Source organism: Alnus glutinosa, chromosome 2 (assembly GCF_958979055.1).
Source record: "Alnus glutinosa chromosome 2, dhAlnGlut1.1, whole genome shotgun sequence".
Taxonomy (NCBI): Eukaryota; Viridiplantae; Streptophyta; class Magnoliopsida; order Fagales; family Betulaceae; genus Alnus; species Alnus glutinosa.
The window spans coordinates 38,513,280-38,529,753 of record NC_084887.1 but is presented as its reverse complement, the minus strand read 5'-3'; the positions used below and the strand labels follow the sequence as shown (position 1 = coordinate 38,529,753).

Genomic DNA, 16,474 nt, shown 5'->3' with positions numbered 1-16,474 from the left:
ATCACGCCTCATATAGTTATTGTTGTTCTCATCTTACTAATGATTTTAAGTATTGAAGATGAATTCAAATCCATAATATTTCCATCTATCATTAAAGAATGAGGTTTAAGATTCAATCGGTTTTGAGCACAAAATTAATGAAATAAAAAAAAGTGCTGTATCAAACCTTTTTTTTTTTTTAGTTTTGATGGTCTCTGTAAAGTTCAAAATTGAATAAAGCATAAAATAAAGTTTTGTTTTAAATTGGATTTGAGGATTTTTTTTTTTTAATTCAGTCTATTAAATTAACATATGTCGTCAATTCTCACATGCTTTAAAAACAAATATCAATATAATAAATTAGATTGAAACAAATTCTTCTAATCTAGTTTGGAGAAAAACGTTGTCCTCAAGCATGTGTTTTTCAATAAAGAAACTTGAGTGTGTACCATGTAGAGAGATAGATAGAGAGAGAGAGAGAGAGAGAGAGAGGGGTTAAAATACACTTATCAAAGTAAATTGAATCCTTAGTTTAATGGTCTACCAATTACAGCTCAAGAAAGTGACAAGAAGTCCCTCAAATTTCTCCTACGACAAAGATGCCCAATTTCTTAGAGAGGGAAACCCATTTTCTAATGTTCCAAGGATCATATATATCGTAATATATACGTGTATGTGCCTAACCCTAACAAGAGGTGAATAATTATTATTGCTGAGGTAGGTGCCTATGTGTACGTATGTGATTTATATCACTCAATTGACGGCGTTAAATTAGTCATCGCCTGGCCATGATCATATATAATTCCCCTATACGAACAAACATAAACCTTCTAAGGTAGTGGTCGAATATAGGCCACTCATCAATTTAATCGATAAATCATGTGAGAATGTATTCAGAAAATGACAGGATAATCCTGGTTTTTCAATCAGTTCATAATACCTCCAAATTTTATAAGCCTCTTGTTTTCTAGCCATTGTCGGTAAGTTGTTTTTTCGAATCAACAAAACTACTCTTCACATTCATTTATCAAACTCATTTCACACTTGTGTTTTAAGTGGCTTTCCGTGTCAGCTATTCAAAACAAAAACAAAATGAAAACTACTGCTTAAAACACACTGCATCAACCGATGTGAAATGAGTATGAAGAGTAACATTATTCTTTTTGAATATATATAAGCCAATGCATGATATTATGCAATAAGCCATTTAAGAGTTTGACATTTATTGATTAGAGAAAGGATAGAGTTTTTGTCTAAATTGAATTAGAAAAAATTCCTTCTAACTCAGTTTATAAAATTATCCTGTGTTTCTTTTATTTTATTTTATTTTTTTATGGGTTTCTTTACTTTCTTAATTTTTTAGGTGGGCACAGTTGTTTGTCCATTTTATTCCTATATTCCATGCTAGCTTAGCATCTCTTAAGCCCCTCAAACTATTCCTTGCTATTTCAATACCTCATAAGCACCTTAAATCTAATATGTTGTTTAGGAGATAAACGTTTAATTACATACTCTTTGAAATGTACATCATCATCGTTGCTTTATTTTTTTGTGGATCTATTTTCTTTCTTGATGTTATCACATGATCCCATTGTACTCATTAAGAAAAAAATTGAGCATGATTGAGTAAAGAGGTGTTTTTTTTTAGCGTTTATTCCCCTATGGGTGTAGAGTTTTGAGGTTAGGTCATGTCCACCCACTCGGTTGGGAAGAAAAAAGTTCTTTTTTCTTTTTTCTTTTTTCTTTTTTAAAAAAAGAGTAAAAAAATTAAAAAAATATTGGCTTTGTTTAATAACAATTTTCCTTCTCCATTTTGGTATTTCTTTCAAAACAAAAATATTAACAAATAAACCAAAACATAAAATACTCGAAATTATTTTTACTTTTATGTCACATCATAACACCTTTTTAAATAAAAATTAAAAAGTACCCTCTAAAAAATATTAACAAAATTCAGCTAAAATCTGTTTGATGTTGATAAAATACAAGGCCAAAAATAAACTAAGACAATTATATTATTTTCTTATGATGAGACCCGTGACATGATCCATCCTGATCTATCCAAAGGCTATACTTCGAAGGAAAATGTTTAGGGCATTATTGTTTTTTACAATAATTTTATTATAAACTGATGTGACAACACATAATTGATGAAATGCTTAAGAGTGCACGGTTGACAAGTCAGTTACTAATTAATTATATTAACAAATCATTTTTTTTTTAATCCTTATGGTATGCCACGTCAGTTTATAAGAAAACTTGTAACAAAAACAGGCTTTGTATGTTAAAGCCTTTTTCCTTCTCCTTGTTATTGATTTTGATTTTGTTTTTTATTTTTAAACAAAAATATTAACAAAGAATTTAAAACACAAAACATTTAAAATTGTTTTCACCCTTATATCACATCAGAACATATTTTTAAACAAAAAGAAATAAAAACACCATCCAAAAAGCATTAAACAAAGGAAGCGGTCTTGACAAGACTCATAATTCAAAAGTTCATGAGACAAGTTTTATGGTGTAGCCGGCCTTGACAAGTTACTCGATCCAATCTAGAGATCACCAATTTATAAGAATGGATGAGCTACATAATCGGTCCAAAGTAGCTTTATTTTCAAAATTCAAAAGTTTGCAGGTCGGTATGATTAGCCTGCCCTTTTCACTATTGGAGATCGAAGTGCAATTACATGTAAATAAAAAAAAAGGAAGGGGTAAATTTAATTAATTGATTTTACTTTGGGGAAAATCAGTGCCTGACAAGGACACCTAAGTTGTATGCTTTTAAGATGGAATGACACCCATGTAGCAAGGAAGGATAACTAGCAATATAGTCTCAATTGACTTCCATTGCATGAATTCTCCATGCAATTCTTGGTCACCATTGTGGGGATCCTTGTATATGTTTCTTTCAATTGTTTTCACTTTTCTTCTATCATACTCTCAACTTGATTACTTGGTAACTTTGTAGTTTCTCTATAAATCAAAGAAGAAATAAGAGCATGCCTTTTTCTCCTCCTTTCTCTTTTATATGATTTTAGCTTTGCGCTTTGATGTAGAGAAGACCATTTCCTTTGTTGGGTGATGATAATAATGGTGGGAGTGGGTATGTGTGTGTTGGTGATTGTTTTGCTTGTCACATGTGCTTCCCACCATGGAGACAAGGGAGGCCCCTCTTTGAAAGCAAGCTGTTGAAATATCTTACCCAATATCACATGAATTCAAAAATTGATTGGGAAAAAGATCTTTGCTTTTCATATGGGGTTTCTATGACTTATTTCCATACAAGATAAGCTTTGATTTGTGTTTGTCTTCATCATTAATTATGCCCCCAGCCCCCTATCCTTTTCAAATTAATTTGTATTTCTTTAGCCTAAACATCTTTGCTTTTCTTATGGGGTTTGTATGAATTATTTACATACAAGATAAGCTTTAAATTTATGTTTGTCTTAACCATTTAATTAAGCCCCCAACCCCCTATCTTTTTCATATTTTTATTTATTTAGCCCATTTTAGTGGCAAGAGCCAAACAAGTTCTGGGGTAAATTCCCTTCAATCTTATGAGCCATGGAAAGAATTTAAATAAATTTCCCAACCTTGGCAAATACTTCTAAAGGGATTGTCTTCTCCTTGTGAACTGTGAGCATTAGCATCCTGTTCTTCTTCAATTTTTGAGGAAAAATCTCGCTTTTTTCTATTTTAACTACTTACGAGAAAAAAAAAAAAAACTCTACATTCCATTTTTTTTTCTCTCCCTACTCGATCCATTAAAATATTCATTCTCAAACACTCTACATCCCACTTTTTATCATTCTTTAAAATATATTTATTTCCATCAAAATCTCCATTAAATTCCACTAAAAAATGTTAGGGTTTAGAGTTACAGTAATTTTTGTTTCATCCAGGAATGAATTAAGAATGGCGAAGAGCCAAGAACGGATGTAAAAAGGCATTTTAGAGTGTGGTCACTGGTTAGCTCTAATTGATAAAATAAATAAATAAAAGGTATAAAGAATAGGATGCTAATTAATGCTCTTAATCCCCTTAAATATTGATCGGGTTGTTTTCAATATATAATTTTTAGCCGAACCCATTTTAGCATGAAACAGGCTCCCTCAAACGTGACATTTCTCTTTTCCTATATATTTGTGGCCTGAAAATCTTTTTATATCACTGCTGTTACTTGGTGGCAGTAGCCACTTAAACAAGCTTAAACTTTAGTGTGTTATGTATATTTTCTGAACACACACACATATATGTGCATTCAGATTTATTTATTTATTTGTTACTAATGTGTAGTAACTCATCAAATGAAATGGGTTGGACTTGGGAATACAACATTTTCTTTTTAATAAAGCTATTTAGCCTATTCTTCATATATATATATATATATAATTATTATACTCATTTTATATTGATTGAGTTAACGTATTTTAAGTGATTTTTTATTCGAACCACTTAAAAAAAAAAAGTAATCATCTAAAATATATCAAATCAACCATATTTATTTGAAAGGTATTATTACTCTTTCCTTTAGCACTAAAACGTTAAGAAACAGCCTAGTAGAAAGTAAAAAACCAACCCCCAATATTCACCACCTTTTCGGAAGAGATCTTTATTTTTTCCTCGATTGATGAAATGGATTAGACTTAGTGATTGTAAACTAGCCTAACACTGCCAAATTTTGTAATAGTAATTAGCCCTACGGCATTAATCACGGGTGGAACATGATTGAGACTGTGTGGAAGTTGAATAGTTCTTATTTGAGTCGTTTATTTCAAATGGACGGTGTGATCACGACAACATATAAAAAAATTAAAAAAAATTAAAAAAATAATGATGACTTGTTGTAAATGAGGTGGTTATTAGGTAACCAAATTACTCTTTTGGCCATTTAAATGGTTGAGTGGTCGAGCCACCCCTTTGCTCTTTGGGCACAAAGGTGGTTTGACCACCTCCAAATAGACCAATAAAAATGTCCAAATTATCCATTGAGGGTAGATGAACCACTTTGCATGGTAGTCAAAATAAATGGTTTGACCACCTAAAAAGCCATCTCTTGCACTGCAAACTATCTTTTCATTTTCTTGCTTATGTGCTGTTATAATTTGGATTGTTCATTTGAAATAAATGGTAATAAAATGAACGGCCTAAATAAAAATTAATGCACCCAATGCAAATATGCAATGCCTTAAATATTGTGCCGGATCCCAATGCAAACTACCACCTAATTTGTAATGTCATTGCCTCCCATAAATTAAAGATTGCATCAATATCTATTTTCAAACTACCATAAATTTGTCCTTAAAAGGTAGCTCAATCAGCTAAAGACCGACCTCAGGAAGCGGATGTCATTAGTTTGAATTCTCTCTCCCCCCTCTAAGCCCTCTTGCGTGGATATGTCAAAAAAAAAAAAAAAAAACCATAAATTTGCAATGTATCCCTCATGTTCCATAAAAAAAATGGCGCTACAATTCTTTTAATGCGACAAAAATATCACTATAAACTTGAAAAAAAAGAAAAAAAGAAAACTAAAAACTAAAAATTTTAAAACGGGAGGTGGGGGGAGGGGGGGGGGGGGGTGTAACATGGGTAGCCAAGCCCTTTGGCTAAATGGGATGACCGAACCACCCCCGACCACTTTGGCCAAATGATAAATTTTCTTGTATATCTTACGGTTGAATTTAAAATTAAAAAAAAATGACAAAAGTAACTTGATTTGAAAATAAGATTAAACTTCATACACAGTAATTCAATAAATAGTTGGATTCACATGACTAACCTCATACCACGAATGCCTAAAAAAGAGATGGAGAGTAAGATTGAAGACTTGCTAAGAGATACCTATAATGTTTAAGTTAGCAATGATTCTTGCGAAGAAATTGATTGCTCGGAGAAAAGGAGAATACATGATAATAGATTATGAAATGTTTATACTTGGAGTGATTGCCTTCCCTTTCTCATGTTGAGTATTTTTTCCATACGATCTTAGTTAGGTGTCATCGCGCGTATGATAAGGCGTGATCCTGACTAGGCATGACATTTAATTCACGTCTTCTCTTAGCCAGAAATAATGGGACAAAAATCGCTCCCGATTGTTCCTCAAACAATGTTGGAAAATATAAATTGGAAAGGAAAAATTATGAAGGCAATATATAAGGATTTCAACGTTTTATGACAATGATGATTTCTTTAGAATGTATTTTGTCTCATTTCTAGAGTGTTAAGAGGATTGGACAACATTGTTTCTAACATATAATGAAGCCCACAAATTACTCTGGAATAGCACTTTCTAGAGTAACTTAAAACATCCTTAGAATGAGAAAGAATGCACAAAAAAATGTTTGGAATAGAAGATAAATGTTGCGGCCTTTGGAGATGGCTATGAGGACATATTTATAATGGCTCTGTTTGCTAACCCCCTCCCTCTTCCCTCCCCTTATTATCCCCTGATGCCCTACCTGTCTGTGTCCCCTCTCCCAGGCTTTTGGTAGGCATAAAGCTTCTTCAACATGCTTGATATTTTTGATATTTCTTCCTATTTTACCCCTACTATGAAAAACAATTTCCTTGCAAAAATCGGCTTGTGCACCGTCTTCCAAGTTGTGAAAAAGCATGGGAAAAATGGGAATATTTTGCCAATATGGGATGCTTTTCCAACCCTTGATTTGGAGTGTTTGAATTTGTGGCAGACGATAGTTTGATACAGGGTCATGTCCTGACAAAAAGTGAATCGGGTGATCGGGGATGGGGGGTGGGGGTATACTAAACAGGGCTAATGTTTATGAACTCATTCCAACAGTCCAAATTGATTCGATCGGATGGTCATGAATAATAACCGTTATATCCCACCTAACAACCACCTTAATGAACCATTTAACACCTTCCAATGGCTAGATCAATCGAAGTATTGATTGAGGCTCTCTGATTTTTGCATTGCACTAGCTCATTTGATCAAATGCAAAGTGCGCCTCATAGCGCCTAAAGCTCATTGTTCATACCCTTGCCCACACGCATTACACGGGTGGCCTTGCTGCCACTAGGTGACTAGCTTTCTTATCCATCACTCAAGTTATAGTTAAAGGGAGGAGGATAACTTATAAAGGTGTTGGCTTCACTATTTTATAGCTAATGTGGGACAATCTTTTCTCCATCTATACACTTCAAAATTTTGGATTTCCCTCCAAAATTTTGAATTGAAATAAATAATAAGTTTTAACAAAAAATGAATTTTTCATAATTATTTGAAAACACCCATTTATAAAATAAAATAATTATAATTTATTTATTTAACAAAGTCTAACAAATAGCTGACTGGTTGGTCCGCTTGGCTCATCGGGGTCCATTTTATGTGCTCAATTACTCGGCCTAGGTCTGTATTCTTCATTCAGGGCCAGTCGGGTGAATATTCGGTATTTCACTAACCATGTTATGTTCTTTACTCGAAATTATAGCTATTTTACAAAGAATAATTATTTCATTTCAGGGTTTAATTTGCCTATCAAACGTAGTGTAAGTTCTGCAGAACCGAAGGAAAAAAAAAAAAGAAAAAAAAAATCGTTAAAGTCAATAATAAAGCTTTACATGAATACACAAACTGTCCACTGTCCCATGTCCTTGTCTCTCTCCAATGGTATGATATTTTTGAATGAATGGACTTTACTATTGTGATCAGAAGTAAGAAAAATTGGGAAAATGGAAAATTGTTAGCTCCACCACATTAAATAGAAGCCACAACCCACCAATACCGAGCTCCAATAAAGCCAGAATCTCTTACGGAAGGGCCTCTTTCGATAAGATGGACCTGACCATTATCCGTATGTCACATCTACCTTACGAGCCATCCTTTTCTTTTGCTCTTCTATTTTTTTTTTTTTTCCTTCTATTTGGTATTTAGCTTGGTAAATTTTCGCTCTATTATAAATTTGATTTGGTAATACACGTGATATTTACGACATCAATTATTAAACAATTTAATTTATTAGTCAAATTTTTTTAATCATGACATTTATGAACAGCCCATGTAAATTTATAAAAGATTTATAATAAAAAGCTCCAATGCCCAAATCATTTTCCCTTGAGGATAACCCACTAAATGGGTGGTTTAGACTCGTCAACCCGTCAAAAGTTGGATAAAAAGATTCTGAAGAGGTGAGTGGCCAGGCTTATAATCCCAAAGGTCACGATCCCTCCCATGTGTCTTGATTAGTGTTAGCTTGAGAGAATTGGATTTCCCTTTCACACACACAATCTATTTAAATTTGTGATAGTTTGAAATAGAAAGAACTGAAGGAAAAAAAATAAAAATAAATAATCTTAGCAAAAAAAAAAAAAAAAAAAGAATGAGAAAAACATAAATGTTAAACATTTTATCTATGTGAACCTTGATCCAGTCCACTCAGCCACTTCCCACCCAAATGAGAAACTTCCATGGTCTTTCTTTATCACCACAAACTTCCAAATGGTTGCTCAGAATTCTTAGAGATGAAGAAATTCATTGGTTCTTAAAAGAATTCATATTCCCATCAACAAATTTTCTTTCTATTTTAGTTCAAATATAACCTTTTTTTTACAAAAAAAATAAAAAATAAAAAAAAATTGTTTTAGCTATAAATTTTTTCAAAGTACCTACCTTCTATTCCCTATTTTAGCTATGAACTTTTATTATTCAAAACATAAAAAGTCATCGGCATGCCTTTCAAAGTACCTACATATATATATTTTAATTTTTCAAAACACCTACATTTCAAAGTCATCAGCATGCCTTATTAAAAAAAAAAATTTATTATTATTATTATTATTATTATTACATTTTGTGAGCTACAACGTTCACCGTAGCAATTTACCAAATTTGGGGCTAAAATAATTAACCGGATGCTACTATTTTAGCATCCACATTTGTATTTTCAAATATCTAAACTAACTAAAATAACATTTGATTAGCCGGATGTAAAGGCTCTTAGAAGTGTCAGGCTATCCTAATTGCATCTTCTATGATCCAGCACTTCTTCACGTGCATATATCCTGATTAGTTAAAGACAGTATTTTGGTTTAGATGGGGCATCATCATGTGGGTTTTGCTCACAAAATTTAAATTTAGGATTCATCTTAATATAATAACGAGCACATATTAACTATTCCCTTTTCCTTCTTTAATTTGGACCAAAAATAGCACCACTATGAGTAGCATGTTCACCAAATATGTATTTAGACAAAGCGTTTCTTTAGACTGGATCGAAGAAAAATCAATCCATTAAATTAACACATATTTTTAGAGTACATATGTCTCATTTGTATTTGCTCGAGGTCAAATATCACTTTCTCTATTGATTTTATCAAAAATACATGTGAAAATCAGATGTTCCGATGATAGTACATTCCTAGTCTAAAAACTGAATTTAATGAATATTCTCAAATTCAATTTAATGGAAAACTTTATCAATCAGTTTCATTGCATATTTCACGTATTAGACTTGTACTTTATATAACTCATTTGAAAAAAAAAATAAAAAAAAATTGATGAATGGATGGGGGGTCTGTGATGGCCCATGGCTTTCAAAATGTAACAAGAGAAGATTATTAATTATATAGTATAAATTAGATTTTACAGTATCTAACGGTGTGAATGTTGTCACATTATTTAAAAATTTTAAAATGATACGACACCGTTTATATTGTTAGATACTGTAAAATTGAATATGAGAATATCCTATTCCCTTATGAAACACTCCGAGACAAATACAATCATTATGCTTATAATTTTTAATCAAACAATTTGTAACCAACCTAGGTAGATATATACATAAAACTATAAAGAATATGAAGATAAGGATAATGGAAGAATCAAACTCCCACGTTACAGCTAATGAAAAAATATTATTACATGGGACCCAACAAACCGCGTGTAGGTCTGTGGGGCACCACGTAGAACCCTTGGGAACAAAGCTATCTGAATTAGAAAGTCAAACAATTGATTGATGAATCGAATTTAAAATGCTTAGCTAATGACCAAAAAAGAATACGTTATCGTGCCTAATCATTATTGTGTGACAAAAAATTCTCACATAAGCTTTTTACTAAAACAGCATATTTTGCAATTTTATACAACCTTCATTGCTTTTCTATTCCGCCTCGAAACTTCTTTACAAAAAAGGTTACAATTTTTTCTTTTTTATGGCAAAACTAAACGGTAGATAATGCAAGATTTGGGCAGAATTTCAATTATTTTTCATCAATGGACATATATTTTTGCACAAAAAATTTCCAATGATTTTGTCATCGGAAGCAAGACAAACTCCTACTCCATTCCGTTTAATTAGATTGATTTAATTTGATTGAATTAGGGTTAAACATATATAATCTTATATCCATATCTTGACACAACCCAATCTCGACAAGCAACATTTATGACTGATAATTTTTAACACGATTTGTAAATTTGACACGAAATTAACGGGTTATAGTTGAACAGACTAACTTGTTTAATTAAATAAGTCAAATTACGATTAACCTCGATAATTCTATAATCCTAGCTCAACCCAACCCAATGAATGAGAATTACCACCCCCATCATCTTGGTCCTGGCTTGCCATACCAAACTAGAGAGAATATTTGATAAGACAAAAGTTATGGTTTGGATGGGCCTCCAAGAGAGCCGAATTAACTAAAAAGGAGATGGAAGCCCAAAATATTTTGGGCCGAGAATGTCTCGGCAGCCGTCGTTGCTGATCCGTTTGAGTTGGAACCGTTTGAGAGAGAGAGAGAGAGAGAGAGATAGAGAGAGAGAGCGTTGTCTTAAAACCAATGTTTGGGATGCACAGAAGACGGTCCAAATGATCATCCATTAATGATATTTACAGAATCCAACAAATATTCCAGTTCAAAGAACGTATAATTACAGAGAGACGATAGGGCCATTCTGCTCAGCTGCTCAAAGAAGGCCCAAAATACATGCAGATGGGTGGATTGACCCTTAAAATAGAGAGGATTGCTGATGGAATCGTCCATATGCCGTCGCCACATATTAAACCCGAAGCAACAGCCCCTGCATAATCCTCAGCATCCTTTCGATTAACTCGCTCCCATACGAACAATATCGCTGTACCAACAAACATGTCTATAGCAAAGTAAGCTCCAATATAAAAGGGGACTGCCATAGCCATTGGAATTGGAATATATTGGGAGATCTTTGTGGGAGTCACATCCCTCAGGAGGTTTACGATCAAAGCTGCCACAAAAAACCCACAACAAATGGCCAGGCAATGCTTCGGCAGCTCAGAGAAGCCTTGAATACCTAGAATGGCCATTTCCCTGAATATTACAGCATACGGTGCTTTGTAAGGACCATCAGGTGAACCAATATCAAAAGCAGTCCAAAACAACCAGAATGTAAGAGGGGCAATGATACAACCCATGGCTGTTCCAACCAACTGGCTCACAAACATCGACTTAGCCGAAGATAGAGTGAGGTAACCAGTCTTGAAATCTTGCATGAGATCAGCTGCAGTGGAGACAATGGCCATCATAACCCCACAAGCTGCTAGGCCGGCTAGAACCCCGCCACTGGTTCCAACCAATGAAGCAATGATGAAAAGACCAATCTTTCCGTAAGTCGTAGCCAAGCTCCAATCTGTGAGTCCAGTGCCATAAGAGTTGCAGAAGGCAAGGGCAGGGGCAATGATGTAGGAGCTTAGAACCAGATACCACTTGAGGGGTGGAAAGATGATGGGTATTGTCGCTGTTGATATTGCAGCCAGACCCACATATCCAGCGGCTGCAAACCAGGTGGGTATCCTGTCTTTAAGAAATATCTCATCCCTCTTTCTCTGCTCCATTAACAGTATAGAACTTTCCTCATCTGCTAACGTGCCCAAGAGAGAAATATCAATACATATATGAAGCAATGCTATATATATAATTACATATAAGTAATTTAATCTCAAAATGGGCATAGAGACACAATCCAAATATACAGAAGTATACAAGAGAGACCCCTAATAGGGAGAAAAAGAACAATAGTCCAAAAATTCAGAAAAACTAGAAAATGCGAACTATTGTACACTGCAGTGCTGTCCATGTATAGAGGGATTTCAATAAACAACAGACGTTTCTCATACTAAACTGAATTGGCTGAAATCTGCTTTAATTAATATAGAATTTGACAACATGAAATTCAAGAGCTAAGTAAGAAAATCACAATTTTAGTTGTTCAGATGTTTAAGAGAATCACAGTAATGTTTATTATAATTTTACCTGTGCTCGTTGTTCATATGTTTTTCTTGCAGAGACATACACAGTTACCATTGTTCAATTTCCTCTTAAAAACGATCAGCAAAAGATACACATGCTTCAGACATATGACTTTATTGCAAACACATTGACAGGGCCACACTTTCAAATAAAATCAAAGACCCTAAATATCCTCACCTAGAACCTCTGCAGTGACAGGAAGGTTGCTCTGTTTGGTGCTTTTGTTAAACAGCTCCTTAACAGTTATAGCAATTATCTTGATCAAATTGTAAAGACCATCCCCAAGAATAAGTGAAATAGCTATGAAGACCTGCAAGCAACATGACAGGCAGGAAGAACCACTTTAGAGCAATCATAAGAAGATAACAGAGAGAGCAAAATAGCTATACTATGTGGTTTACATCCCTCTCCGGTGGCAATTGCCTCCTGACTGTACCCACAGGCCCATTTTCTCAAGGCATACATCAAGATGCCAGCCACAAAAAGTAAAAAATCCCTACTAGGATCCTGTGATTTGAGTGAAGGAATCAAACAATATAATACAGATGAGAGTTCTCGCACCATACCTTGTATCCATAGAGTCCTTTAAAATCATTGCTGCCAAGGTCAGCTGGGTACCAATCTCCGGCATGTTGGGAAATAAAGGGCCAGAGGAAACCCCATGATATAATAGCGCCAAGAAGAACTGAGCAATTGACTATATGTGGGCAAATAAGACCACATCCAACATAAGTTGGACTAAAGTCAAAATAAAACCTGCATCAAGGAAATCATGTAAAACAACAACATATATGTGCAGAATGTTCCTTGTGGAAACAACTCAACCTCATGAAGTTGACGTACAAATACAAGACATACGCATTTACATATGTACATCATACAGAAAACACACAGCACAATTAGATAAAGCTCAAATACGAACATATTTGAGCTTTTCTTCTTCTTCTTCTGTTGGCCCAATGCATAATTATCAGATATGAAGAATGAACCCATTATCACCAGATAAAAATTAGGTAAGAGCCCATTGTCACATGGAATCACTCAATTATCACACCAGAAGAAACAAGCTACACTGTCAAAATAAGACAGGCACTGCCTCACAAATGGCGTATAGTTACTCTATATGGCAAGGGAAATGCAGAGTTCAATCTTCACTGAACATAAAAAACACCTTAAGCTACATTACTTGCTTGGATTCACAAGTGGTATCTGGTGACATCAGTCATTACCCTTTATGTTCACCATACTCCAGATAGTAGAGGTGAAACATCCAAAAAAGCTGCAATTTTTTTAGGTGGGAGGGATAAAAAAGTGCTAATTCATATAGAGCTATCAAACTGGCCCAACCAGCTACTCCAGCTGTATGCATTATATGGACGGAAAGCAAAGATGAGAGGAAGGGGGGGGGGGGGTGTTGAAAAGACAATTAGGAAAGCAAAGTGAAATTAAAAGAACCTTACGTGTTCCTATATAGTGCCAAGCCAAGGGTGGGAAAATTGTCAAATCCACAAGAATCGCCAATTCCACTGAAGAACCACTTAAAGAAGCTCCAGAATAAACTTATGCTCAGATATTTTCCAAGACAACGGACTTGCTTCCTGTGGAAAGTTCAAATTTAACTAGAAGGAGAGCAACCATAGGGATTAATTTTCAAATGAATATACAGCACATATCAACATTGTAACACATACAATGCCCAAGGCATTTCTATAATGACCCCATAAGAACTAAGAAAAAATAAAAAATATTTTATTGGGAGCAAGGGTGCAGTACTAAAAAAATTGAACATGTCAAATAAGTTGATCAGTGTTTATGATTTATCAGAAGTTTCGTTTTTTAGCAGTCCTAAAAGTTCCATACGATATTATCACATATAAAAAGATCTCTCATTCTTCAATCAATGTCTTTGGTTTTGTTTTAATTTCCTATCAACATAATTCTTTCTATTAACTTTTCCCCAATCACTTTACATTAATAGGTACCATGTCAAGATCCAGAAATTAATGAAGAGTTTTTCTATAGAACTTACCCTGCAAGCTCAGCTCCAGTGTTGGTATGAAAGCTATTTATCAACATTGCAGTTGCTGTGCCACTAGGATATGTAAGCTTATAATCCATGACCATAACCTAAAAGCAGACACTGGGAGACATGAGATAGCAAGCATCAAAGAAGGACAAGAGAGAGAGAGTAAAGTCAGTTCATGTTGCCAATTACATATTTAAACACAGGCAATACATGCAAAAGAAAACTCCCTCATTTGCTTGTCTTAATTCAAAACGCGTTATAACAAACATCAAAACTCAGCTACTTATTTAGTAGTTCACAGGAATGATTAATTATTGCAAAATTTATCAGGTCCCAAATTAATTTTAAAAGAATTAACTCATCCTCTAACGAGCTTGCATTATAGCATATGAAAAGCAATTTAAAATACCAAACAAGTTTACCATCTAGATGTGAACCCAGCCTCTATAACTTTATTTGGACAATACAAACATAACCAAATTGGACTTGAACTTATCTCTTCCAAACATAGGAGTGATTTTACTTTTTAAATAAATAATTAAAAAAAAAAGGACAACAAAAAATTAACAAGTTTGAAATTTACAAGAGCATCAGCTACCTTACGAAGTGGAACAAGACTAAAAAGGCCAAGGAAGCTGACTACAAATAAAAAACCAATCATCCACAGCAGGCCTGGGTTCTTAACATCTTCTGCCCGGTTACCCGGATAATCAACACCAATGAGTTCATAAGTTCTCTCATCCATTGCAATCATATACGAACCAAAGCCCCCTGCCATCAATTAGACATTCAGTAATATAATCAAATATTAGAAACATAATGAGCACAAAATTAGCAAAATGTCCTACTATACATAATAATATTTAGCGTATCGAAATACTTTTAAAAAAAATATATATATATATTTAGGGTATAGAATTGCTGTCATTGCTGAGGCAAGTTCAGGTCTAGCTCCCAAGGGCAAAATAGATTCACTTATAGCTGACATAATCATTAAATCACTTTATTCAATCATTACTTCTCCATAAATAACAACATAATTATGGAGAACCATCACATTAGAAAGATCTTACATCATCTAGAGATGCTAAATGCTGCGGTGGCAAAATCAGAACCATCACATTAAAACTTACGGTCAGGATTTTGAGAAACTAAAATAATAAATCTAAAAGATCCCATTTTATCATTAACGTTCTCTAACTAACTAAAACTGAAAAACTAATAAATGCGACTTCAATCATAAGCTGGTACGCACCGAAAACACAGCTCACAAATGTCACACAAAATGACCACAAACCCTAGACACAAACTAGCGAAATCCCAAAGCTTAAGTTGATAAAAAAGAGTAAATTTTTAATCATTTGATTAGTATTTAACTGAAATAAGAGGTAGATAGTATCAGGTTCGAACTGAGATCCAATGCTCTGGCTCAAGCTGGTGGGAAAGGTCAATTTAATCGTTTATAGTTAAATTCTACCGCGAAGACACAATTTTTACTGCCGAAAACAAAAACCTATTTATAAATACAGGCGTGCACACACATAATGTGTATAGAAATGGGGGGTTACCGCTAAATGCAAGGCCATAGCAAGCGACGACGCAGGTCTGAATAACGGTGTTCTCTTGCTTGGTGAAGGGCTTAATTGAGAACCCAAGCTTGGACAAGAAGCTAGTCCACGTCTTGACGAAGAAGAACCCGAGCAACCCAGCGGAGACGTTGAGGGACGGGATGATCCCGACCGTCAGATTGAGCTTGTGCGTGATGATGCAGAAGAGGGTCCCCAACACAGCGCTCACGGCCAGCCCTCTGATCGTGATCTGCTCCCTCCATTCAGGGACGCGTTCGGGTTCCACGGCCCCGATCCTCTGGGCCTCCTCCAGCAACGGCTCAGATACTTCCACGCACTCGCCCTCCTTGCGCATCATTTTTGCCTTCGGCTCCTTGTCAGGAATCATGAGGATCTGAGAGAATATAGGGGGTGTGATAGGATAGCCGGATAGGGGTGTGATTAATGGGATTGGGGTGGATTGCGTGGAGGGTGAGAAGTTGATTGGGAACAGTGAATGGTACCCAAAAGAGATGACAGTTTATTGGGAAGCGTGCCCGGCTCGCCAATGACGAAGGGATTTGGGTCCGATGAAGTGAAGGCCGGCAACTGTGCTGATTGTTTTCCTTTCTGAGTTCGGCCTTTAGCCTTTTACCCAAAAAAAAGAGTTGAATGT

At 34.7% G+C, this 16,474-nt stretch overlaps 1 protein-coding gene across 2 annotated transcripts; it reads right to left on the bottom strand.

The window, feature by feature from the left end:
* Positions 1–10,798: 10,798 nt before the first annotated feature.
* On the bottom strand, positions 10,799–16,438 carry LOC133860046 (probable metal-nicotianamine transporter YSL6). Of its 2 annotated transcripts, none has more exons than XM_062295682.1 (7): positions 15,820–16,438; positions 14,850–15,022; positions 14,255–14,352; positions 13,686–13,823; positions 12,792–12,981; positions 12,403–12,535; positions 10,799–11,836 (listed from the first exon to the last, which is right to left on the bottom strand). In XM_062295682.1, the coding sequence occupies exons 1-7, from the start codon at positions 16,205–16,207 to the stop codon at positions 10,899–10,901; spliced, it is 2,058 nt and encodes a 685-aa protein (XP_062151666.1). In that variant the 5' UTR covers positions 16,208–16,438; the 3' UTR covers positions 10,799–10,898. The 2 variants fall into 2 exon arrangements, with proteins under 2 accessions (XP_062151666.1, XP_062151667.1); XM_062295683.1 differs by having other exon boundaries at positions 10,799–11,833.
* Between the last annotated feature and the right edge of the window lie 36 nt (positions 16,439–16,474).

Bases quoted from the DNA above. Each gene is read 5' to 3' on its own strand.
- LOC133860046 (XM_062295682.1), bottom strand. From the start codon at position 16,207: ATGATTCCTGACAAGGAGCCGAAGGCAAAAATGATGCGCAAGGAGGGC. The intron at 14,353-14,849 runs GTAGCTGATGCT...GTCTGCTTTTAG, and splicing joins GTCTTGTTCCACTTCGTAAG to GTTATGGTCATGGATTATAA. The intron at 11,837-12,402 runs GTGAGGATATTT...TGGGCACGTTAG, and splicing joins TGTCACTGCAGAGGTTCTAG to CAGATGAGGAAAGTTCTATA.